Raw genomic sequence first — 26,599 nt, 5'->3', positions numbered from 1 at the left:
AGAAGAAATATGGCATCTTTGTGATAGATGGTTTTAAGTGTTTCTTGTTTTGTAAGCCAGTAATAGTAGACAATTGAGCATAACTCTTCTCATCACTTAGTGTTTGATGTTTGATGAAAGTTTTTAGTGGATGGTAAATCAAATTCTGTTTGAAAATATGTTAAAAGATGTCTGCTAGCAGAATGGAGGCGTTTTCAATTTGAAAAATATATTGAAGCCAGGTAAAGTTAATAAAATTAATCTCTTGACATGAATTGCCTAAAAACAACATTAAACAAGTAATTGGAACATTGAAAATAGTTTGTTCATAGCTTGTTTTATTTTCCCATCCTGTTTTTTTAGGTTTTATACACGCTGGAAAGATTGGGAATCCTGGTATTCTCAGAGCTTTGGTTTACATTTTTCCTTGAGAGAAGAGCAGTGGCAAGAAGACTGGGCATTTATACTCTCTCTTGCTAGTCAGGTAAGGATGCTGCAGGCCTAGTTGCTCCTATGAGAAAGGTAAGCCATATGGTCTTAATTCCTTAATTTGTTTGCGCAAACCATGTTGGAGGCATTGTGGTACACAGGAAAATTACTTGATTTGCGCATCAGTCGACTTGGATTGTAGGCATGACGGCTGTTTGCCAAATACCGTAGCAAGCCTTCACTGCAGAACTTGCAAAGTAATGTGTTTCTCATGTTAAGTGGTAAGAACTGTCAAAATGAAAGTTGTACTGTGATGATTCTAAGCACTATATAGCCTTGAGATTGCTCTCCATTCCTCCTTTGCACAAGTTTTATTCCTATTTTACCTACCTGCCAGTTAGTCCCTGTTCTGGATCTGAGGTGGGGACTTACCCAGGATCGTTGAAGTCTTTATTCTTTAGGATGCACCCCAGTGATAACGCTGCATCCTTTTCCTATTCAAAGGAAAAGATGCCGGGCTGGGGATTTAGCTCAGTGGTGCTGGTGCCTGCCTCGCAAGCAGAGTCCTGAGTTCGATCCCCAGTACCAAGAAAACAAAACAAAGGAAAAGATGCAGTTTAGCTTACTGTGAACTAATTGCCACAGACAGAAATGACTAATTGATATGGGAATGCACGTTTCTGATACCTGCTACCACATTCTTTTGTAAATGAAGCCTCTATAACACAGAACTGTGTGGGATCATTTTTTTTACAACCTTGGTTTCATGCTAGTTTCATTCATTATAATAAACTGTAAATTTCACATATATACAAAACAAACTCATCTTTCTAGAAAGCACTGTAGTTTATTTGAACCCCGAGAATGAAGAACCTTCTGTTTGGGCCATTAGGGCAGGGCTCAGGGGCCAATCTTCTACAGCTGAGACATGTGCCTCATGGCTGTGTTGTAGTCACTGTAACTGGAAGATAGGCTGATTATTACTATTCACAGGTTAGGTGATACTGCCATTTAACTTTGTATGAAATGAAAGTTCTTTTTTTTTTTTTTTAGGAGACTTTGTTATGTGTAGCATTTTCCCAGTTAACTTAATCAGAATATGATTATACAAATCATGCCTTGGTGTCTGAATCTCTAGTTCTTTTTTCTTTTCGTGAATCTCTGGTTCTTGAGATTGCAAAGTATTAAGATGGGATAGCAATGGATAGCTCAACATTTTTATCCACATCTACTGTATTTAGTTTGTGAGTTTGGGTAGTGAATGATACTTGTGCATAGACACTGTAGATTTGTATTACATTTTTATTGGACTTTGCTATTTGGAGAGTAAAATGGTTTAACTCGACAGTATATTTTTTCGTTAAAAATGAATTGAGCTGGCATGGTGGCATACACCTGTAATGTCAGCATTTTGGATGCCGAGGTGGATTGCTGTGAGTTCAAGGCCAACCTGGGCTACAGAGTTGAAGGCTAGTCTGAACTAGTGAGTCCCTGTCTCAGTAAAACAAAACAAACAACAACAAAACAAAAAATTGAGGCAGTATATGAAGAAGGTATTAGTTTTTACACATCAGTTTTGGTAATAAATATTTTAAAGATAAATTGCCTGTTTTTGTTTTGTTCTGCACAGCCTGGAGCAAGTTTGGAACAGACACACATTTTTGTACTTGCACATATTCTTAGACGACCAATTATAGTTTATGGAGTAAAGTATTATAAGAGTTTTCGGGGAGAAACTTTAGGATATACTCGCTTTCAAGGTAAGCCATTATTCAAGAACATTTCAGAAGTCTTTGTTTTGTATAATACAGTTTGCATCATTAATGGGAAGAGAAGGATGAGAGGGTGGCTCTTGGACATGTGATACAGGAAGCAGGGGCCTTGGGCTCTTTCCACCTGAATGTTTGTGATTTTTTGTCTGCCGTTTTTCAGGGGTTTATCTGCCTTTGTTGTGGGAACAGAGTTTTTGTTGGAAAAGTCCGATTGCTCTTGGGTATACAAGGGGCCACTTCTCTGCTTTGGTTGCCATGGAAAATGATGGCTATGGTAACCGAGGTGCTGGTGCTAACCTGAACACCGATGATGATGTCACCATCACATTTTTGCCTCTGGTTGACAGTGAAAGGAAATTACTCCATGTGCATTTTTTATCTGCTCAAGAGGTAAGCAGCATTTCAGGTTGATCTTATCTGTTACTATGAATTAAGTTTCTGAGTGTGATTGTAGTAATTGTCATTTTCTGTAAATTCTGGACAGGTAGATTGAGATTTACCTTTTCAAAATTAGTGTATGAAGACCAGGCAAGGAACTAAGGAGTAAAGTTCTTGCCGTCAGGTGATGTGATGAGTGCTGAGAAGAAAAAGCAAAAAGCCTAGGAGATTCAGGATTTAAATTAGGATGATAGAATGTATCAAGGAGGGATGTGAGCCTTGCAGTCTAGAGCTATAGAATCCTAAGAATCGTCAAAGCCAGTGTGGTGGTGGGGGGCAGGGCAGGCGGCTAAGGGGAAAGTGGGCAGGCCAGAAAATGCGGTCAGGAGGATTAGCAGGAAGCAGGGTTTGTCATTTTCTTTTTTTTGTTGTTTGGTACCTGGGATCGAACTTGGGACCTTGAACTTGCGAGACAGGCGGCAGAACCACCGAGCTAAATCTGGCCCTGTCACTCTTTTATTTCTTTGAGATAGGGTCTTGCAATATCATTCAGGCTGGCCTCCAATTCATGGAGACTTCCTGCCGACAGATGTGTGCCACCACACCTGGCTGTCGGCTCTTCTAAAGCTCGATTGTACTGTGGATGAGTTGGAAAGCTAACCAGCTGTGTGGCTGTTTGGCTGTGGCTAGATGCCTAAGGAGCTGAGTTCATTATTAGGTAACGGGGGAGAGAGAGCGTAGTAGACTCAGAGAAGGTAATGAGGACGTATGAAAGAATACTCTCAGAAAGCCTGGATTCATATAAAATTATTGATTTTTTATTTAGTATACTAGTAACGATCATAAAACATTTATAATCACAACATTAAGAAAAATAAGTCATACACCATATCTTGTACAACTTAAGCCTATACATAATTTACCAAATAAACTTACCTTGTCATGGGTTTGAAGTTGTGACTTTTTCTGGCATTTTCTTTGCCAGGATCAGTTAGAATATTGACTTTTTGCTATCCTATGAAATTACCTCCTAGGGTGTTCATCCTTCTAGCCTTTTCTGAGAATTTTCCCATTGATGTTTTAAAAAATTTAATCAGAATAAAACTGGTTTTTAATTATAAAACTGGTAAGAGGATGAAACCATGCTGAAACAGTTTATTGGTTTGGCCTTTTCATTGTCATACAAGCTGTAGGTTGTTCCTATCAAGTCTGACCTGTTGTATTCTTTTTCTTCAAACTCGTCTCAAAGCTAGGTAATGAGGAACAACAAGAGAAACTGCTCAGGGAGTGGCTGGATTGCTGTGTGACTGAAGGGGGAGTTCTGGTTGCCATGCAGAAAAGCTCTCGGCGGCGAAATCACCCCCTGGTCACACAGATGGTAGAAAAATGGCTTGACCGATATCGACAGATCCGGCCTTGCACATCCCTGTCGGATGGAGAGGAAGATGAAGATGATGAAGATGAGTGAAAAGATCAAGGCGTCAGAGCTGTGATGATTTTCAAAGTGTGGTGCTCCAAGCAGAGTGTACAATGTGGAACGAAACAAACTTGGCAGGATTTGTTCAAATATTTTTTGGATCCACGTGTAGTGGAGATAATGCATCTACTGCATGAGGAGACTGAGAACTTTGGTTGAACTAGTTTGTAAAAAAAACAAAAAACCTAATTTTATTAAGACAACCTTTTTTCCTTTCAAATTGTAAATCTGTCTATAAATGTAACGCATGTGGTTGTGTAAGAAATTGTGTAATAGGAAAAGTTGTACCAGCATCTTCATATTATTGAGAAATTTTTTTGCAGCATGGGCACTTACAAAAAGCACATGGCAGACAACTCTTATTCCCTTCATTAGAACCTGGCATTCTGTTTTCACCTTAAATGATCCATTTTACATTAAGTCTCAGATTTGGAAACTTTGTACAAACTATCCACAGTAAAACAAAATAAACAAGCTTTTATTTTAATTTAGTTCCTTTTGTGCCCTGTAAAATAAAATCAAACCTTTTAGGGAAAAAACTACAAGAAAAGCTGATAGTTTTTTATTGAGTATAAACTTCACATAGGCTTTTTGTCTTAAGTTTTCTGATTTGCCCCCTTTCAGTATTTAGGTATTTATTTATTTGTTTGGAAGAGTACCCTAAGAGGAGGGTTCTTATTCCAGACTCTGGGCAGTGGTCATTTGTATTTATTCCCTGGATGGAAAGGGAACAGGCTCGCTTATCACTGAATGGATTGTGTGAAATGTTTACTTGGAGTCCATCCAAAATGTTCTACTCCCAAATTGCCAGGCAGAGGGTGTTTGGATTCTTCCCATCTTTTATCATACAGTACACCTCTGCTCTAAGTAAATGCTGTTAGAAGGGCATGTCTTTGCTTGGGCTGTTTGGGAATAACAGTTCAGTACAGAATAAAGATTTAAAAAATGCAATAAGGTGGTAAATGCATTGTATGAATTTCTGTGTAGTCTGAGATTTTTTTTTTTTGGCATGTTGATGATTGTGGCCATTTTTATTTAAAGTTAAAACTATAATCTTAGGTAGAAAAACTTTTTGAAGGGTATTACTTGACTACTTCAGGTATACATTCAATACTACGTAAATTTCTAGCCTATCTCAGGAACACAAGATTCAGCATCCTGATAAGCATTTTGTGTACTGTTGATGTGGCAAGGAATTTGCAAAAAAGCAAACATGCACACACAAACACACTTTCTTTTTGATGAAAAGGCTGTGAAAACCTTTAAATATTTACTGTTTTCTGTTTAGATGGTATTGCAAAGTATGTAATCCACAAATTTGATGCTGGGATACTAAAAATAGAAAATATCCATGAGCTGTCATGTCTTCAAGGTCTTTCTCCTTTTCTGAACTCAGTAAAAAGCATTTTTAGGATGAAAGGATCATTTTTGCTGCCTGCTAAAACTTGCAGGAAAAAGTTTTTACACTATGGTTCCATATAAATGAGTTTGGGCGTATTACAGTATTGGTAAATGTTACTGGTTTAAGTAGTTTTCTTACAAATTGACTCTATATGGTTTGCTTTTATTTTAGTCAATAATGAAGTTTTGTGTTTTTTTGGTACTGGGGATCGAACTCAGGTCCTTGCGCTTGCACAGCAGGCGGCAAAACCACTGAGCTAAATCCCTGGCCCAATAATGAAGTTTTTATAAGGGCACCATTCTGACTACTTAACAGTATCTATAGTAACTGTTCTCCATGCATAGGGATAGTTATTTAGGGGGCAGTGACCCTGTTCCAGTTGCTAAGCAAGATCTGCCCTCCCAAATGAAGCCAAAGAGAATTGTTGGAGAAGCACCTGATGTCTGGGGTCTACGTTGTACTAAAACACTGTCCAGAGAATCACAGGCTCAGTACTCAACATCGTTTTGTGTTGTGGTCCAGTGAGTGTCCTTTACCCCAAGTTCCCTCTTATTTATGATCAGTGATTCTGACCACATACTGTTTGATGGATGCAGCATTCTTCGCTGTGGGAAAGAATTAAGATGGTTCCTTTTCCTGGCCTCCAGACAGGAATGGAACTTAAAGTGGTTTTCATAACAGACTGGCTAGCTATTAAAAATCTTGGTAAATCAGTGCTCTCTTAAACTCTTGAACTATTAAACAGCCATAATTATTGTTCCAAGAAAGAGTACAAAGTCCTTTGTCAAAGGTATATGCAGCTAGGTGACAGACATGAATGTCTTTAGGACAATAGCATGAAATTATGTGAACTGAACTTTTTTTTTTCTAGGATGAAACCAATGTGGTGGTTTCTGTTCTCATTTGTTATTTGAAGTCAATTTATATATATAATTGTTTCCAAAGGACTGTTTGAGCAATTAAGATCTAATTAAAACCCAGACACACCATGGATTCAGACTTACCGTTTCTATTTTTGACTCTTAGGCTTATCCTGTCTTAGATTTAACAAAAGGTAAAACAGTGGTATACACAGTATACATGGACCTTTTTAATGCAAATTTCATTGTGTTGATAAGTGATTATGAAGTTAAACTGTCTGCATACTGTGGTGATAGGCCAATAACTCTATCTTCCACATTTCTCTGTGTGAGGTGGTTTTAATGAGATTTTTCATGGCACCGTTGGAATGGGGCTACTACCTGAAAATGAGTAAGGACACATGGCCAGGCAGGCTAATGCTGTAAGATACTAATTTGTTTTTAAATGGGAAGGGAAGGATAAGGGAAGGCTCAGGGAGTTTGGCTCTTGAAATTGTGGGACTTAATACTAATAGAGTTCAATGCTATTTTAAAAGGAAGATGCATTAAATGAACTTAGACTTCTTAATCTATAAAAACAGCTAATGTTAATGTTCACTATTTTGCAACACTTTCAGTTAGGTTATTGGCCAAAAAGAAAAGAAAAGTTAAGACTCACTTCCCTTCCTGCATTAATGCTTGAGCCAGATAATTTTGGTTTTGGGTCAATTAAAATTCTTGGTCCAGGGATTTAGCTCAGTGGTTCCACCACCTGCCTCCCAAGTGCAAGGACCGGAGTTCGATCCCTGGTAGAAAAAAAAAAAAAACAACGAAATTCTCAAAGTGGATGGGCTTTGTTTCTGGAATTGACTTTGTTGTAACAGATGACTTAATTTTAAGGATGACATGATTTGAGAATGATGGGCTTGTATGAGGTTGCTGTATTGCAGTTAATTGCTGTTAACACATGAGGTAATTGTTAGCATTCTTGAGTCATAATAGGAAGAGGCAGAACCTTGGAGGACAGAGTTGAAAATTGGCTACTTGACAATGCAGTTGCCTTTAAACATCTCAAGTAGAGAACTTTTACATTAGTGAGATGTACTTGAATTTCAGAACTTAACAAATTTTAATTACTTTTTATTGAAAACTGCACTGAACGCTAAATGTCCACCTTTACAATAAACAAATACAGTAACGGTAACTCACACTAAAACAAAACATACTTCCGGATAGCCATTATTTTTCTGTTTGGGACAGTTTAAAGTTTTTCTTTTGTCACAAAAACAGGAATGTACCTATACAAAGGCTCAAAATAGGCCATCTTTTTAAACAAAAAGGCAATGATTCACAAAAGACTATGAATAGAACATGTAACTAGTTGATACAAATCTAATAGGATTTGTTAAAATCAGTCACATCTAATAACACATCTGAAGTGTTCTTGTATAAAATATCACGTGAAGAAAAGAATTTATCAATGTCTAAAAAAGTGGGTTTGTTCATAGACAATCTGACAAGTTACCATAAAAAGTGTTTCCTGAGACATAAGGAAATGCAACATTATTCTTCTTGAACCCTTACAGTTCAAGACTTTCCACTCAATAAAATAGCTGAGGATCTGAAACTGAGAAAATATATTTGAGTACAAACAGCTTGTGAAACTTAATAATTTTTTCTTTTTTGCATCATCAGAGGGTACTACTGAACTAACAACCAACTTGCGCGCTCAGTATGCAGTTCAGATGTGAGAGACACCTCTCTGTACAGGAGCCTGTGCTCTTCAATCCTATTCGTGCAGATGTCTAACAGGCAGTTTTCTCCCCATCTTGTAGTAATTTAATCTTCCTATTAATAAAAAGAGGTAACAAGCCCCTGTAGACCAAAGGGACTAGAGTCATAAGATGGGGATTTCCTCTTAACATTTTATTATTTTGATGTTTGGAACTCTTGATGCAACATTCTAGAGCAAGGTGCTGAGGACCTGCTGTGTCCAAGGGACTGATAAAGGAAAAAGCTCTATTTATTCTTTGTGATTTGATGCACAGATGAAAAACTTAACACACAATAACAGAAGTTGGTCGTTAATAAGTCACGTCCTAGTCTTTCAGCGCTTCCGCAAGCAGTCATCTTCAGTTTTCTAGCTCTTGTAGGTTTAACACTGCAACATCAAGGATGTGTATGTCCAGGATCAGTTAAAAAGACTGTCAAAGACTTTCCTTAGTTCATCCATTTTTCACTGTCTCTTGGTCCCAAGTTTATCCAAATGATTACCTTTCAGTATTCTCTGCTATTGCTCGTTGGGGTGCTCTCGATTATCCCCATGTTTTGTGGGTTGGTTGGGAGAGGGAGCTTGGGAAGGATGTGCCACTGTGGGGAGGTTGTGAGTCACCGGGATGCCTCCAGGGATAATGCCTTCCATGGCTGCAGGAAGTCCTCCCGGGGCCACACCTACAATGCCTGGTGGATACCTGAGGAGCACATGGGAATAAGCCTTGTGAGTTCAGGACGGTGTCTGGGCTTGTCTTTTTCATTACTATGGGACAGTGTGTTGTCCTCCCTACACCCAAAATAAGGAGAAATGGAAGTTTTTAAAATATGAAACACCTGTACTTAGTTCATTAAGAAGTCTAATCACTAGGCCAATAATTTTGTAGCTTTTAGAGAAACTATGTGCCTATACTAATCATTAATGTCTGTGGATATTGTACTGCTTGAAAAACATATTTTGTAGAAAATAGGCTCGAAGCTTGGAGACATGATTTCCCAACAGGAAATCTCAGAAAGTTATATGTGCTGTTAAGGACTATTCAAATTCCAATCCTTTGGCAGATCAACCTTGGTGTGTATGCCTGTAATCCCACTTGAGAGGCTGAGAAACTTTTCGTTTAGCCTGTGCAACTTAGCAGGACACCATCAAAATAAAATTTTGAAAAGGTTGGGGATATAACTCAATAGTAAGCACTTGCCTAGCATGTTCAAGGCTCTGGGCTGAATTTCCAGTATCAACAAAAACAAAAGGCAAAAATCTGCTCCCTCAACAGAAAACAACTAATCCCTAATGGAATCTGTGCTATTATGATAACAACCCCCAGTTAGTTCTCTGGCCCTTTTCAGCCATGTGAGGACACAAGCAGAAGTTGTTAGTCTGGTAAACCTCTCACACACAAAAAACCCCCCAACGAAACCATGCTGGCTGGCACTTTGTTCTAAGAATTACAGCCTCCAGAAAATGTGAGAAACTTGTGGTGTAGAAGGCTTTGCTCCCAGTTGCACACAGCAGGATTCCTAGTCTGGCTGGTGCTGTGTTCCTTATTCTACATTGTAGGGAGGACAGGGCCTGGGTATATATGCATTAGCCACCAACAGAGTAAATGGTTCTAAGGCACAGAACAAATACAATTCAATATATTTAAACATAATTACGAGGCAGATGCTTTTTAATGAGTGTTCTAAGTACAACTTTGTCAAACCCTTCTTAAAACTGATGTAATGAGGATAGCATCTCCCCGATTCTGGCCTGCCAGTTTAACAAACTGGTCAGAAATCTCGAGGCTTTCCCCAGCACTTTGACTGGAACTGTCCTTTCGAGCTCTGGCCCCTCCCTTAGAGCCCCATGTAATGTTCTGGAGGGCCTACGAATCTTGGACTAGCTCAGTGATGATGAACCTTTCAGAGACGAGTGCCCAAACTGCAACCTAAAACCCACTTATTTACCGCAAAGTGCCAGCACTGCAATTAAACCTGAATACTGGTGGTATAGTTCAGGGGGGAAAAAAACCCCTGCCTACATTAACATCTTTTGTCTTAACACAGTAAGTTGAGTGCTATAGATTGGCCACTATTGGACTAGCTGAACAAATGCAGCTGAGTCCTTAAAGATGAGCCAACAACATGAGATTGTGTTTATAAGGACAAGAATGAAATGTAAACAGCCCCATGATCTGAAGGCAGCAGCATAGCCCATTCAGCCTTCATTATATACACTATGCCTATGGTTCCTAGCAGACATTCCTGGGAATGTCTGGTGACACTTTCAGTTGTCATAACTGGGAACGGGAGGTGATTCTGGCCTCTGGCAGCTGGCAGGTAGAGGCCTGGGATACTGCTAAACAGCCCACAGTGCGCAGGACAAGTCTCTGCAAGAGAACGAACTGGCCCTGAATGTGAGTACAGCCAGGATTGGGAAGCTCTGATTTAGGGTAAGTCAAACACTTCCTCCTTGGACTCCAGGCTATATCCATCTCTTCTCCTTTATGCACGAAAGATCTCTCTTTCCGGGAATCCAATAATATTGGGGGATGGGGGGAGGAGCCATGGAAACTTCCACAAATGAAACTACGACATTTACCAGACCTTGTTTGTGTACACCCCCACTACAGGCACACTCTTTTCCCTCACTGCCCAAATTCTGCCTATATTCAATCTCTTATGTGTGCATAGGATAGTGTCTAGTTGATTTTTAAAATTGTCAGAATTTTCCTTGGACAGATTTCAAATTAGAAAGTAAAATTACTGATTTTCTGATCTCATCTTTACCTTTTTTGTAAGAACGCTCCTGATTTTATAACGGCCTCCCCAGTGAAAGATAATTGCCAGCACTCTGGTCAGTCCAATCTGGGTAATTACCCTGCATGCTATCCAAGCCTCATCCCAACCCTCTTTAAGAACTTCTTCCTGCATTTCATAACTAATTCTGTTTTCCTAAAGTCGTGTTTATCAAAATTAGGCATTAGAAAAAGCATAAGGGAGGACAATGTATACAATTCCCGCTGAGGCGGCTGATTTTTCTTTGGTGCCCAGGTTAGATCCATTTTCCCCAGGTTTGGGCTTTTCTCCCCATGAATGCTGCTGGTGAGGCAAAGTCAGTTCCTCTTCTCACCTGTATGTGGCACCATTGAGCTCAGGATGAATTGCTTGCTGGTCTATTACTGACCAAGGAGCTGATGTGACGAAGAATTCCTTGTTGACACAATTTCTTAAGCTTTCTGGGATGCGTCCTAGAGTGAGAGAGTTAAATTGTATGTACATTTTTAAGGTCACAGCAAGTTCAATATTATACTTGGTGGCTTGTAGTGAAGGGAAACAACTGCCATCAGCTAGAACAGAAATAAGCCTCCCTCCTGCCTCTGGGCCCACCCTTTGTAGTTTACAACTTACCCTGGCTGAGAGAAAGGGAACTGGCTCCCTCTCTCAAATTTACTCGAGATTATATACATAGAGTCCAGCTCATACAAAATTTAACCTGACTCTTAAAAACTACTTGTGCAGCCAGTTACAGGTATAACCAGCAGGGGTAGAAGTAGTTCTGCTGTGTGGCCGAGGTTTCATTTGAGGCAGCCAGGTTATAGCTGGGTTGGGGCACAGGGGCTCACCTGTGATTGCTCGGCGGATCTCAGTGGCAGCTGCCTCCCTCATCTCCAGGGATGCTTGTTCACTGTACCAGGCCGTGTGGGGAGTACAGATGAGATTTGGTGCGTCTTTCAATGGACCCTGAGCAAAGCTAGGTAAATGGAAACATTCAGTAAATGGGAAGAGTTTAACACAACTGCTGCACTACTCAAAAACAGAACTCTTGGCTATCTGAATAAGAGCTACATAGATATAAGGGGGGCATTCTATGTCATGTTTCATAAGGGTTAGAGTTTTTAGAATAATCATAAAAGACTAAAAACACATGGATGGGTCAGACAGGAAAGGAAAAGTCAATTCTACTGAAGGTTGCCTTCCTCTGACAAAAACTATGGTTCTAGGGTATAGAAGCTACCTACAGATCAAAACTACCATGATGTTTCTGCCTTTCCCTTCTCTGATGCTCTCTGGGGACCTTCTGATCTCTATAATTAAAGAGAACACTGCAGTCTTGGGCCGGGGATTTAGCTCAGTGGTTTCGTCGCCTGCTATGCAAGCGCAAGGACCCGAATTCGATCCCTGGTACCAAAAAAAAAAAAAAAAAAAAAAAGAGAACACTGCAGTCTTTAGAAAAGCAGAGACTAGACATCATCTCCAGAAGCCTACTCAGGGATTTGTCTGGAGAATGCCACAAGTTCAAAGGTCAGGTATAGATATGGGCCCTACATCCTGGTAGGAGTTGGGCCACACACATACCTAAAGGGCTCAGATTCGTGCACATCAAGGGCTGCCCCTCGTATCCTGCCCTCTTTGAGGGCCTGGGCCAAGGCTTTCTCATCCACCAGGCCACCGCGGGCTGCATTCACTAGGAATGCCCCTTGCCTCATCTGTGAAGGGAAAGAGAAGCTGGTTATATTATGCTGCTGCAGGAGACTCTGGAACCAAGGCTTAAAGAAGAAAGCTGCAAACTAGGAATTCTGTTGGTCTGTGGTATGAAGGCAACAGGAAGTCTTGGTGATAGCTGGGAAGGTCGGAGCTATGGCTGTCATCTGACGTTTTGCTCTTGGAGGCTGGCCCTGCCTGACTGAAGCATGACTGGCCGCAGAATGGGAACCAGTTGGGTTATAGGCTGGCTCCTGTAGTGTTCCATGCCTGCCTCCTTCCTTCAGTAACTGATTTGTTCCAGGGACTCTCTGCGGCTCTCTACTGTGTCCGTGAACCATTTCTCATCCTTCTTGTGACCACTGCAGGTGTTATCTTTTTTTCTTTTTTCAGGTGATATCTTCTGAAGGATGCCTCTAGGGCAGTGGTGGTGAATCCATGGGATGCATGCCACAGCAGGCACGTGGAGCCCTGTCTGTCAGCATGTGAACCTAGTTGCCCCAACAGCTGAGCACTGTCTAATAGCACACACAGGGGCAGTGTTGGCACTGCAATAAATAAGTGGGTTTGGGGTTTCCATTTGGGCACTTGGCCTCTAAAAGGTTTGCCATCACTCTTGTAGGGTTTGAGGACATGTATTTTCAAATTACCTGCTTTATAGTAAAGTCATTGATGAGGTGGTGGTTATGTTCATTGAGATTGCAGTGCAAGGAGACACAGTCACTCTGATACAGCAAATCCTGAAGGGTGTAGACCCTCTGCACGCCCAGGGATCGCTCTATGCCATCCTGCAAGTAGGGGTCATAAAATATGACGCTGAATCCAAAGGCCTTGGCTCGAACAGCAACCGCCTGCCCCGTGCGACCTGTGCAGAGACAGAATGTCTAGGTGAGTGAGGCCTCCTGCAGGTGCCCTGTGTGTTGCTGCTACCTGCTCCATCCTGCTGTCCCGGCACGTCGTAAGTTGACCTAAGGTCAACAGCCCTGCTGGCAGCCGGTGACAGAGTAACTGTGTCCAAGCATAGTGGTGTCCAAGGTGAGCACCGGCCCTGCCCCCGGTCACGTGCCAAATTTTGCACAGGTGTCCTAGGTTAGGACCACAGTGCGTGCTTATATTTGCTATAGCAGGAATTTTTGTTTTTAAACTTAGGGACATTTTCAAATGAATACTCAGCTAGAATGTTCTAATGAGCCTCTTGTACCCCTCCCCAGGTCTAACCATCACCAGTATTCTGGCATTCCTAGGTCCCCATATTTTTGTTTGCATAGCAGAGTTCTCAAAATGAACATCATTGCTTTATTACTATCAGTATCTGACAGGGAATGTTCTCTGACCCAGTTACCATTGGGTTTGCCTCCTGCAGGTGGTGCAGTGTTCCAAAGTGACCATGCCTGGCCAGCCTGAGCACATAATGGGTGTGTGAAATCGCTCTGGCTGAGAGGCAGGGTAGGCACCTTCCTCCCAAGCCCAGCTCCAGCATGCAGCCTGAGATTCCACAAGTTATAAGGGACATCATTTAACAGGACCAGAAGGCGTCCTCGACTTCCCAGTGGCCAGTATTTGCACACATCCACTTGGTGACACCTTCTGCTTTCCAGAGCAGTTTTCAGCTTGAAAACAAAATGCTTGAGTGATGCTTGCTGGGGCTCACTCGGGAAACTCAAACTGAATCTTTATCCAAAACCCTTGTTCAAATGTGCAGAAAGGGAGAAAGGAAGGGGAGACATAGGTTTTCAAACAGGAAGTTGGTGTTTGAGGGGCAACTTGCTGGTAAATGCCCCCCCCTTTGATAGCTTGATCTAATTGGGCAAAACTGAAACAATGCCATGGTTTGGAGGCAAAGGTTCAGTGAGGCTGTTTTAACCAAGAGGAACAGCGGCAATGTAATTAGTGGGCCATTACCCATCATGTCATCCATCTCAATGCCATCACATGGCTGCAGCAGACCAGGAATGAGAGCCACATCTCCAGTGCTGGGGCAAAGAAACTGGCAGGACTGGACAATGGGAGAGAACAGGCAAGCGTGGCAGCAGCTAGGCTAGAAGATCTGTCTTGGAGAGACCAGTGGTACCTTGGTTCACAAACTTAATTCCTTCCATGAGTCTGGAGGCAAACCGAACTGGATGAGAACAGAGTCAAATTCAATGGTCAGGATCAATGTTGACCTTATGGGGAAATTTGATTCAGTTCTTGTCCAACTCAGTTTGTGACCAGAATCATGGAAAGAATTAGGTTTGTGAACGAGATACCTCTGTACATGAAACACGGGATCAGGCACTCATGATGGGGCTGCCGAGAGCCCACACTCAATAGGATAAATGTCCCTTTCACCCACGCTAGGGTCCTCAGCTACCCTCCTGACCTCTGCCAGCTTGGACCTGTGACTCCTCCTCTGCAGATCCAGGGCCCTGGGGGCGTGGAAAAGTGGCCCACAGTGAAGAGTCAGGCTTAACAGGTGTGGTGAAGGGGACGGGGAGTTCCTTCTCAGTGGTTTTTTTCAAAGGCCCGCCTTTTCACCGTCTTCTACTTTAACGTGAGATCTTGGGACTGAAACCCTAATGTGAAAGCAGTCTTGGAGAAGAGAATCCAACTATCTGGGGATTTTTTGAAAGCATTAATACCACTGGTTGCCTTTCTCTTCCATTCCTTTAGGAAGCCCTCTGGCGGGGAAACGGCCCATCACCAGTCCTCCCCTGTAACGTGCAGCCTGAGCTGGGCTCAGGAGCCTCTTGCCAACGCTCCAGGTTCAGCTGCTGCTTCTCAGCAGAGCCTGAAGCAAACATAGGCTTTTAATCCCTGAAACAAGGTGGCTCTGGTGGTTATGGGGGATACTATGCCCGTGGCTCTTTCTGTCCTGCCACTATTCTTCTGGAAGGCTAAGGAGAGATGATGATCTGTATGGGACCCAGGAAGACTGCAGCACTAGTGAAGCTGAAGGCTACAGGAAGCAGGAGTGAAGAAGGGGGCTGCCCTCGGTGCACTGAGACGGCCTCTGAAAGCTGGAAGGCAAGGGTACAGCCAGACACACCCCAGTGTGATGCAGTCACCAGCCACTGGAACGAGAGCTCTGCTGTGAGGTCCCACGACTTGGCTGGGCTGCTCGCGCTACCCCAGGCACAGGGGTGCTTAAGATGGATTAAGATCTGAGAATCACCTCCGAGAGAGACACAGGAGGCCCAACGGGGCAACAGCAGAGGGTGCTAGAACACATGCACAGCCTGCACCTGCATTTCTTAAAAAACAAAAAGCACAATGAGGGCCTCGTACAATGGCTTTGAAGAATAGCTTTCTGGGCCTAGGGGGTACAGCTCAGTAGTAAAGTGCTTCCCTGCCATGTGAAGGCCCTGGGTACAATCCCCAGCAGAGGAGAAAAAGGGGCTGAGCTGGGAATTTCAGTTATTCCAAAGTAAAAATAAAAGTATTTCAGATTGATACCTTAAAAAAAAAAATTGAGGTGCAAAGTTAAAAATAGCTTCCCATTTTTGGATTGGGTCTTTTATAGTGGCACAGTTTGTAATAGCTAAATCTTGGGAACAGCCCAAATGTCTTTCAACCGACAAATGGATAAAGAAGATGTGGGGTTTTTTTATACAGTGGAGTACTAGTCTGCCACAAAGAAGGATGAGCATCAGACATTTACAGCTAAATGGATGGGCCTTGAGACCATACTCTTCAGTGAAATAAATCGGACACACATGTTTTAAATACCATATCATTTCTCTGGTGTGAGAAGGTGAAAGTGGAAAAAAGGACTAAAATATATAATAGATATTGGGAGAAAGGAAGGAAGGGAGAAGAAAAAAAAGTAAAAATAGAAGGGAAAAATGGAAACAAAGCTTTTGCATATAGGGAAGGGAGAAAGGCTTGAGAGGAGGGGGAAAGGAAAAAAAAAGAAGAGGCAGGATATATCATGTACAGGTGCAAATTCCCTATGATGAGTGTTATTAGATATATCTAAGAATGTACCAGTAAATGTTTTGCTAAAAAAGAACAGCTCCCCAAGTGTGGTTTCCAAGCAAATGGGCAGGGAAGCATCTGGCACAGTCTGCCTCATTCACGCTGCCCTTAAGTCCCAAGGAAGGCCAAGGGGACACTGGCCCTCACCCACGTCCTGACCCTTAACACTTACTGTGAAAGCCGGAGCTCTGAGGTAAAGGCTGAGTGAATTGTTCCCAGAACTGAACTTCCTGTCCCATGTAATTCTCCCCTTCTTGGAGTTTAAAGAGGTAGTGACTGTGCATCCCCCCATTCCCTATTTACACACCAGAAAACTGAAGCAAGGAGTTCACATGGTTTCCGCAAGGTTACAGAGCTGCTAAGAAGCAGGGCTGCGATTTGGTGACAACTCGGATAGCAGTGAGCCGGGGTGAGGACTCCTGAGCCCCCGTGTGACCGACAGTCACGACATTCAGTGGCTTCTCATCCACACACCGCATCCACTCCGTAGTTTCCCTCCTATGGCTCCGGCTGAGTTCCTCTCAGGAACTCTGGCTCGTGTCTCCAAGACGACAGCCAGGTATAGGAGGATCATTTCCGGCTGCACTCAGGGGAGCTTTCCAAGCTGATGGCCTGACTGTGCCACCCCCTGGCTTGAATCTTTCAGTACACCCCACTGTCACATCAGCCGGGGATCTAAGAGCCTTCAGGTTAGACCTCAGCCTTGCCATTACCTAGGCAGTCACTACGCCCAACTGCAGATAATGCCAACCTGCTGCGTCACCCATGCATGCCCTTGACAGAGCCTTTCTACAACCAGCTCAGACTCACCTCTGGGTGAGTTCCAGATTTGCTTCTGACCTCTTGGCAGTTGGGCAAGGGGCACTGGCCCTGCCTTGCCCAGGAAAAATACCTCTGACCTGCACACAGTGATTGAATTCTGAGAAACAGGCCATCCCTGGCTCCTTCGGGGAAGGCCAGGACTATGGGCTGGGGCTGGGCCAAGGGCACATACCAAAGCCGATGAGGCCCAGTGTCTCTCCACGGATTCGGGCTGCTCCTGAGGCCACCTCTCGAATCTGTTCCACGCTCTGTACCCTCGTCCCTTCCCGCAGTGCCTGGTACAGCCATGTGTTCCGCCGGTACAGATTGAGGATGTGGCAGATGGTGGAATCGGCCGTCTCTTCCACGGCTGCAGATGGGATGTTGCACACAGCGATCCCTGAAAAGGACAAGGGCACAGTGCCGAGATGAGAAGCCCTCAGATTCTGCAGGGAAGTCCCAGGGCGGGGGCTGTAGGCACAGGGGTGGGTAGAGGCAGAGTTTAGCCTATTTAGCCAGTATGTGGTTTTGTGGCCAAAGAGACCTGCTCCATTGCCTAGAAGATAAAGGGTTTGGGCAAGTGGTCAGTACATGCATGGGTCCTTAGCACACACATCCATCTCCAAGGAGATCCAGTACTTGGCTGACACCCGCTCATCTTGCCTGAGCTTGGGCCCAGGTAGCTTCTTCTCAGGCCTGCACTGAGTCCCCAAGAAGGACTTGGAAAAACAAAAGGCCAGTGGGTACCAGAGCCTCACCCTGGCAGGACTCTAGGGGTGCAGGGGCTAAAGACCAGGCACCTCAGAGTGGACTACTGTGAGCAGCTCAATCCACTTACCTGATGTTGAGGGTTCCTTTGGGCCAAGGGACCTCATTTTTCATTTTTGGCTGGGATGGAGGCTGACCATGTTCCCACAAGCTGGTGTGTGTGTGTCAATATTCTTACAGAACACAGGCCCAGAGCATTGGAAATGATTCATCCCAGGATTTCAGGCTTGGTCACAGGCCACGTTATTATTAGACTCTGGATAGACTGAGGCAGATGCCACAGGTTTAAGAAACCTTTGTCAGCTAGGACAATTTTCACATTGGCTAAAGCTCAGAGAAAGGACTGGCAGTGAATGGCAGAGTGGATTCTGCCATGATCCAGCTGGCCTTGGAGATGAGACTGATGCTGGGTGCAGAGAGGGAGACCGAGACAGGCTGCCTGCTTAGTCTTCACGACAGTACTTGGTGATCTTGCTCCTCTGCTCCAGTGTCTATTTGGAGGGGCAAAGCCCAGGCCTGGGAACCTGCACACTACTGGGAGCGAGTGTGGGTGCTGCTATCAGTGTCGACAGGGAGAGGACCTGGCCTGCCTGCCTGCCCACTGGTGGTGCCATCTTTGTCAAGAAACAACATAGGCTTGCAACCATGTCAGAGTTCCAGGAAGGGGAAGGTTACCGCTCAGGTAACTTTCAAAGGCCATAGGAAGTGTGGTTCTAATACCCACAAAGGAAGGCTGCCAGCCTCCCCATCTCAAGGACTAGGGAAGCCTGTCCCCCAACAAGAGAGGCCCGAATAGCAGAGCTGCTTTTCTTGCCATTCTCAGTGCTGAGAACCAGATAAAGGAGCTTGACGGAATGGTAGGCACTGTGAAGGGCACACCAGGCCTTGAGGCTTCTGACCTCCTCTGCTTATTTGTTTACTTTGGGGTTTTTTGGGACAGGGTCTCAAGATGTAGGTTCAGGATGGTCTTGAACTTGCTATGTTATTCGGGATGGGCTCAAACTGGCAGCAATACTTCTGCCTTAGACTCTCAAGTGCTGGGATTACAGGCATGCCTGGCTCTTCCCTCTGCTTCTTGGGGAGGAACTTGAGTTGTTCTACCTGTTCCAGGTACTGTTCTTCGCTGCAACGCAGACCAAAGAGGCTTTCTGAGCCTGCTCCTGCCTTTAGTGTTGCCTTTCACTTTCCAGGGCTGAAAGCTCCACACGAGGCCAGTGAGGTCTCCTATGACACACGGGGCCCTGCTTTCCCATTTCAGCACGTTAAGAAACTCCTTTAGGGAGAAGCTCGTGCCTGCAGCCACCTCCTGCTCTCCACCCTTACCATGAGGGATCTGCTCACTGAAAAAGACTTGGGAAATGCATTGGAGACAAAAGATGTTTGGACAGAGGCTCATTTTCCTTCTCCAGGTCACACAATTGAAAACTGCCCTTCAAAAGGCCTAGCAGATGTCTCTCAAGCAGCTGCCTGATCAGATGGGCCTGGGATCAATTGCCACTGGTCACATCCCTTTTATGCTTTTCAAAGCTGCACTCCCCAGCCCCAGCTAGGGTCTCATAGCTCTGGGGATACCCCTCACTACCACTCTGGCCTTCCTTGGGGGTGTAGGGTATATTGCATATTGAGGCTCTTTTATGGACATAGCCTGTCTGGTCTTCCGAATGAGGCTGTCATGTTCACACCTCACACAAACATGGGGCTGGCACTTGGCCAGGCTGTGCTGTGAGGGGCGGACGTGTTAGAGAAACGAGAGGTGTGTGAGGGCAGCGGACCTGAGAGCCCTTTTCTCCACTGTTCATCTTGAAAGTCTTGGCTGGATGAAGAGCACAAAGAACATACTTGTTTTTAAAAATGTCCTCGCTTGTGCCAGGAATAAAAAAATGGAAAATTCTAGTTTACATTAAACTTATCTCTGAAGAGCCTCATCCACCTGAGTTTGCTGCACCAAAGGGGCTCACCAGAGGCTGCGGCTGGTCAGGCCAAGGGCACCAGGTGGAGGTAAAAGGGACAAGGGACACGTGAAGCTGCCACTTCCCAGGTTCCTGGAGGGAGCCATGTGACCCTTCATCGTTTTCCTGAGCCACTTGCCAAGTAGGATTCGAGGGAAGGAGCAGCCCCATCCCAAGCATCCAGACTCCCAGCACCATGGACCCCAACCTGCTGACCTGCTCCTGCCACCAGCGCTCATCTTGTGGTTCAAGTATCAGCTGCTGCCCTGCATGCCAGTGGGAGTCCAAAAACTAAAAGAAATACCCCTCCCACATACCGACCCAGGCTCGGACTGCAGAAGAAAGCTAGAGCCCACTAGATACTTCGGCTGCAAATATGGCAGGCAGTATTCCTGGGCAGCAGGTAGAACTGGCACACACTTCTAGTACTGTAGCTCAGGCACAGTTGCTGGGACTGTGTGAGGAGGCAGCGCACCCACCTGGCTGGATGAGATGGGAAACAGACTGCAGAAGGGCCTGCTAGGTCACCAGTCTCATGAGTTTGAGCTCTTCCACGCTCACAAGGTAGAGCAGGGATTGTGACCTTCCTGGCCCTTTCTCGAGGGCCAATGGTGAGTTATCTTGTACCTCTCTGCAAACAGCGCATACCAACCCCATGTGGGACATGGGACAGAGAGGCCAGTGTGCCTCGCAGGTGTGAGAAACAGGAAGGAGCTTTGCCTTTGTGTTTGGGATTCCGCCTGCTGCCTCTGGTCTTCCTTGGAAAGCCCACTGGCTCAGGCTGGGCAGGGGTGCTGGGCAGTGGTCTGGCTGCTCTGGTGCTGACCCAGGTTATGACCGCCAGTGCTGCTCTCCCAGCGCACAAGCACCAGATTCTTTCATGACAGCAGCCCGGGGAAAGAGGGCTCCATCCCAAGGCTGAAGGAAGCCCAAACAGGAGTCCTCCCCACCCATATGGAGGGAGATCAGGGTGACGTGTGGACACCCACACCCTCCACTCCATGAGGAGTCCACTGCCCTTTTCCAGCTCCTTCTAGACTGCGGCTGCTGTGAGCTCTGGGCACCAAGACCATGCTCCCTATGCTCCTTCAGAGACCCCCTCAGCGGCCACCCTCCCACAGCCAGAGCAGCTGTTCTGTCCCCTTTCCCTTCTCCCAGCCCACCCAGCAATGGCCACACACTCACCAAGCTCGCCAGCAGCCTTGATGTCCACGTTGTCATAGCCGCTGCCGATCCGAACGATCACTCTCAGGGCCTTGAACTTCTCCAAGTCCTCCCTGGTGAGGGTGATGGTGTGGTACATCATAGCACCCACGGCCTCGTTTAACACCTGCAGCGGGGAGGCAGAGCACAGGTGAGGGGCCCACCCTGCGGACCCCCTGGCGCCGAGGTGTGGGGTATGGTCCTCTGAGCCCACGACCCTGAACCCCCACAGCAGAGGATTTTCTTAGGAGATTACTTGTGGGAGACACGGCTGTTGGGGGCCTTGCTGGTGACCTGGGCTGACGCAAGGCGGGAGGGACGGTGGGGAGGCTTGAGTTGGGCACTGCTGAGGGGACAACAGTGGTACTAGTGCGTGCTTGGCTGCCCCTGGCCCGAGTGCACCCACCTTTTCGTGGATCTCCTGTGTGGACTGCGCGTCGCAGAAGGCCACAGTGGCCAGGTCCTTCAGAATGGGCATCTCCACGGTGCAGTCTCTGCCGTCCAGCAGCGCCACCAGGGGCCGGGGATGCAGGGGACCGTTCATGATCTGGGGTCGGATACCTGCGGGGAGAGAGGGAAGGTGCGATGGGCAGGTGAACGTGACCCTGGGGCCCGGCCCGCACACTGCAGGGAGGGCTGACACCCCAACCACCCCAAAAGCTACCCCTGAGGGCAGCTGTCAGGGGCCGACCCTAGTGGGGCCATGCTCATGAGAAGCCCCCAGTCCCTCTCCACTCACCCATGGGGTGGCTTCGCAGGACCCAACTGTGCAGGCAGAGGTGGGGTGCCATGCAGCTCCCCACTTCAGGGTGTGTGGTAAGGGAGGTTCCCAGACCAAGGCTCTTTGGCAAGCTCAGCTCATCTGTGCAGCGCATTTGAGCTGCTCTACAAAGCACAATCCTGTCTGCTGGGTCTGGGGGGCGGGAGGGGAACTGGGGCTTGAAAAGCCACTGAGGAGCTGACTCCACTGCCAGGTGGGACTGAGGAACAGAGGCCTGTTTGGAGCTACACCAAACAGGGACAGTATGAGGCCCCAGACCACCCACAAGGAACAGAGCTTTGTTGGTGCCTCCCCACCGGCACCACCACCAACTGCTCCTCAAAATAAACATGACAGGACACACAAGGAAGCAAGAGGGGATACGGGAAGGTGCCTTGCTCTGCAGGAACTTCAGAGAAGCTGCTCGTGGAAACAGGCAGAGCCTTAGCCTGGCACCTGCACTAGGTGTGGAAAAGCAGGCTGAGGGGGGGTGTGTGAGGGGAAACTGCTCAAGGACCTCAGGCCGGCTGTGCTGCTCAGCTTCCTGCCATGGGCAGGGATGTCACGGAGTGGCAGAACAGCAGGGCAGAGGCCTGACTCATAGGGCAGACAAGGAACCCGCAGCAAGGCTGAGGTTTGCTGGAGGGCAGGCAAGACTTTGGCTCACAATTCTGTTCACTTAACCGACAGGTTGGTCCCATGAGGCCACACATGCCCTCCATGTTCCCTCCTCGTCCTTGGTAGGCAGAGGGGAGGTTTCCTCACACTGATAGGGGAAGGTTCCTCAGGGGCCAATGGACCCTGGAGAGCCCCATCTAACCCCAGACCACATAGCCAGGGAAGCAGTAATCTCACACAGAGGTATGGGCTGTAACAGCACTGTCCCCTTAACAGATAAGAAAGTGGAGGTACAGACTCAGGGACTGGCAGTCCCAAACCAAGTGGGCCTGCAGGGTGCCAAACACCTGATTTGACTTCTAGGGCTGTAGACAGGAAGGTTCATCAAGCAGTACATTACTACAAAAAGCTCAGGTGGTTAATTAAGAAGTAACCACATAAGAGAACAAGGCCAGGCACAAGGCAGAAATCTGGGGACATCTAATACATATGAAGGGCTGACAGCCACCACCACAAGATGTCCATCCACAGCGTCAGTGCATGAATTTGTTACCAGGGAAACAAACTCCAGGTTGCCTAGCGATCAGCTCCCTCCCTGACTTTGGTTGCCTTTTTCTTTGCTGAAACCCACCCCCTTTGTTGTCCCACTCAGCTCACACTGGTCTATGAGACCCTCACGTTCCCCGGCCTAGGCCAGAGGCTCGGGTTCACCACTACAGAGATCTTTGGGCTGGAGAAGGATGCTGAGTGGTTTGGTTTTTTTTTTTTGGTACCGGGGATTGAACTTGGGTCCTTAGCTTGCGAGGCAGGCGGTGGAACCACTGAGCTAAATCCCCGGCCCGATGCTGAGTGGAGATGGTGGGGTGGGTGGGAGTGGGTGAGACTCTTCTGTGTCTTGTACAAGACACCATGGGCCTGGCACACAGCTGCTGAAGACCACGCTCTAAGGGGCCACAGGAGACGCCCAGCACAGAGGTAAGGACAAGTGTAGGGACACAGCCCCAGAAGGAACCTGTCCGCTGCACAGCGCCGAATCCAAAGTCTAGTCCTTCCTACCTGCTGTCCCCAGTTTTTCCAGAGGCTGGGATAGAGGATCTTATATGACCTTAGCAAGTCCTGATGGAGCTGTAGACAGAGCTCCCACCTTTCCTCATACGCCTCTCACCACTTCTAACAAATCAAACCATTTTTACCGCACAACTAGGATGGACACATTACAGAGTAAGGCTCGTATATATTAAGATGGATGCTGACCAAGCAAGGGTACTCTGGGAAGTGGGATGAGCACTCAGGTCCCTCATCACCAAGTCTGTCTCCTCCACAGAGGGGGGAGTTTGGGGGAAGAAAGCCCAAGGCACAATGTTTTAGGACAATGTTTCCCTAAAAACTGATGTTCAGGACAAAATGCTATGGCTCCCAATTAGCAGACACTTTTCCCTGTGGCTTTTCCATGCACAAAGAGTGACAAAGACTTGGTGACAAGATTCCTGTTTCCAGATAGCACCGAGGGTGGCTGCATACTGCAGTGTGCCTCGGTGAGGTTGTCTCATTGTGCCACATTGTGGGGAGACATCTGCCTCAAGGGACAGAAAGGCCCCGTGCCCCTCTGTGCAAAACTATTCAGCATTTCCACTGATGGCCTCACCCTGTCCTTTCAGGGCCATTCCAGCTTCAACTGGACTTACTGCTGAGAGCTTGCCCAGGATTAGCTCTTCGGGGCAGAAAGTGAAGCCAATTCCCCTGGTATCAATTACTGGCTGGTTTCAGGCTTGGGCCTACACTACGGTGGCTGTGCTCGAGTGCTGGGGATGCAGAGTCCCACAGCTTGAGGCCAGGCTGCTGTCTGTCCTGGGGCCTGGTGTTGCTTGGAGCTGAAGCTGCTCATAAATAATGTCAAATTAGAGAAAGTCAGAAGAAAACAAACAATAGCAGGCCATGTTGCTGGCATTTCATTCACAGTGATGGGTCAGCTGAGCAAGGGCAAGTCCAAAGGGCTCACAGATGGCAAGGAAGGGGGTCCTCCAGGGAGGATGCTGACAGCATTCTGGCACCCAACTTGGTGCCACCATAGCTGGAAAACGGCACCAGATCTCATTTTGGGGAGCTGCGTTCCTGGCCCTCAGCACACACGGGTCAGCAGGGCTGGCACTGGTTGTCCAGTTTGGGACCCACCTAGGGCAAATGGAACATGGTTCCCTGAGCAGTCACCAAGAAGCAACTGGATTGATCCTGCCATACAAAGCTGCCCTGTGGCATTTCTGAGAGCCATTTTCTAGTCTGCCTGGATGGACACTGTCAGTTAAGCTGAAGAAATAACTCATTTTAAAAACACATCCTAAATTGGTTTCTGTTCTTTGCAGATTAAGACTCAAACTGCCCTGGGCCATGATTTTTTTTGTTTTGGAGATTTCAAGAATTTCAAAGATTTACCTCAAAGCAAAGTAGCGTTGATAATCCCATCTGCTCTGGTCTGCATGTGGTTTGAGCCTTTGCCTAAGGAGTCACATATCGGGGATTTGGTCCCCAATGCGGCAGTGTTCAGGCATGGCAGTCAGTGAGAAGTCCTTAGGGCTCGGTGCGGGGGGAGAGAGGGATTACAGTGCCTCTTCACGGGACCCCAGCTGTTCTCTCCAGGGGTTTGTTAGGAGGACAGTGACCATGGCCCCTCCACTCCTCTGGCTTCCTGGTTTCCAACACCGTCACCAGCTCCCGCACATCAGCTCCACCATCATGCCACCTCGCATTAGTCCTTCACAGAGGCCAGACTATTGGCACTGCCCAATTGTGAACTTGCAGCCTCCCAAAGTGTGCACTATATAAGCACCTTCTCTTTATAGTTAGCTGCCTCAGTTATTTCATTTATAGCAATGAAAAATAGACTAATACAATGTCTGACTCAGCAGAAAGAGGCTGGCTTTGCTTTCTTTTTGCAGCTGACCAGATTTCATGGAAGGATTTGAGACTGCAGTGGCCTCAACCCATCAGTCCTGGGCTGGTTAGGGTGACAGTCACATGTGTAGACAGACCCTCCTGTGCTATTCACTCCGTTCCTGGGAGGGCTACAACTGTACAAGGACAGAAGCTGTCCCAAGACACCCCCATTGGCAGGGCTGGGATCACCAAGGAGGACTGCTTCTTCCAGGTCAGAGAATGGGGCCTTGCAGGTGGGCTGGAGGAGGTTAGAGGAATTCTCTAGATGATGGCACCCAGCTGTCCTGACTGCTGGCTCTGGAAAAAGCATCTTCCTGTCCTTCCAGAGATCCTGAGACAAAATGCATTGTCCTCAGAACGCTGTGTATCTAGCAAGAAGGCAAACTCATCAAGTAAATGCTTCACCAGCAGAGTTCTCCAAGGTGGCCTGGGGGGGGGGGCGGCTCCAGCCTCAGGTACAGGTACAGGTGATCACGGTGTAGAGAGAAGACAGGGATGTCTGGACCCTTCCATCGCTAGGGTAGCCCTGATTATATCACACAGACCATTAGGAGGGCTGATTATGTCTTCCCACCACCCTAAGAAAAGCTGCCCTTAAATGTGGACTGCTCCAACAAAAAAAGGCCACTTCCTGCAATCCAATGACCCGACCTTCCTTTGTCAGCCATGGCATCCCAATTTCTAGAAGGCCAGGCCCAGACCACAGCTGAGTCTGACTAAGGTGTATTTTGGAGGCAGACCTAAAGGTCAAGACTGGGCCAGGCTAGGCCAGGCACCAACAAGAGGCCACACATACCTGAGACTTGGCATTAAACTGGTACAGAGCTCAGTGCTGCACAGCACTGTGGGCTAGAGGTCTATGCAAGGCTCATCTTGTCAAAGTAAGAGGTGCCGCACTTCTTTGTCTAGTGTTTAACCACAGTGTAGAAACTGTTCTGAATCGCCATACTTGAGATGTAAACAACATCAAGGTTCTGGAAAGTGAGCAAAGCAGCACCAGGGTCCGCAGCAGCTGCATGGAGGATGGGCTAGGACAACCAATAGGTCTGTCTCTCTTAGGGAACACTGGAGCAGCTTCAAGACGGTGATTTGGGATAGGACT

The 26,599-nt window shown here is 46.5% G+C and overlaps 2 protein-coding genes across 16 annotated transcripts in view; one reads left to right on the top strand and one right to left on the bottom strand.

Moving 5' to 3' along the window:
- Zranb1 (zinc finger RANBP2-type containing 1) overlaps positions 1-4,522 on the top strand; it is a 60,291-nt gene extending 55,769 nt beyond the window's left edge. For both annotated transcript variants that reach the window (XM_004838751.4, XM_087185184.1), the window contains 4 exons: positions 343-463; positions 2,039-2,168; positions 2,341-2,570; positions 3,808-4,522. In XM_004838751.4, coding sequence (XP_004838808.1) covers positions 343-463; positions 2,039-2,168; positions 2,341-2,570; positions 3,808-4,026 — 700 coding nt within the window. In that variant the 3' untranslated portion in view covers positions 4,027-4,522. The remainder of the gene's footprint in view (positions 1-342; positions 464-2,038; positions 2,169-2,340; positions 2,571-3,807) is intronic.
- Ctbp2 (C-terminal binding protein 2) overlaps positions 3,355-26,599 on the bottom strand; it is a 167,296-nt gene continuing 144,051 nt past the window's right edge. For all 14 annotated transcript variants that reach the window (XM_087185173.1, XM_087185180.1, XM_087185172.1 and 11 more), the window contains 8 exons: positions 21,595-21,749; positions 21,171-21,315; positions 17,462-17,668; positions 13,161-13,375; positions 12,385-12,515; positions 11,652-11,779; positions 11,159-11,276; positions 3,355-8,747 (listed from right to left, as the gene is read on the bottom strand). In XM_087185173.1, the coding sequence (XP_087041299.1) occupies positions 8,567-8,747; positions 11,159-11,276; positions 11,652-11,779; positions 12,385-12,515; positions 13,161-13,375; positions 17,462-17,668; positions 21,171-21,315; positions 21,595-21,749 (1,280 nt within the window). In that variant the 3' untranslated portion in view covers positions 3,355-8,566. The remainder of the gene's footprint in view (positions 8,748-11,158; positions 11,277-11,651; positions 11,780-12,384; positions 12,516-13,160; positions 13,376-17,461; positions 17,669-21,170; positions 21,316-21,594; positions 21,750-26,599) is intronic.

This window comes from Heterocephalus glaber, unplaced genomic scaffold, assembly GCF_053883595.1.
Source record: "Heterocephalus glaber isolate CG9 unplaced genomic scaffold, H.glaber_assembly_v1.0 deba00001497, whole genome shotgun sequence".
NCBI classification, from domain to species: Eukaryota; Metazoa; Chordata; class Mammalia; order Rodentia; family Bathyergidae; genus Heterocephalus; species Heterocephalus glaber.
Note: the sequence above shows the minus strand (reverse complement) of the source record. Positions and strands in the feature narration are given on the sequence as shown.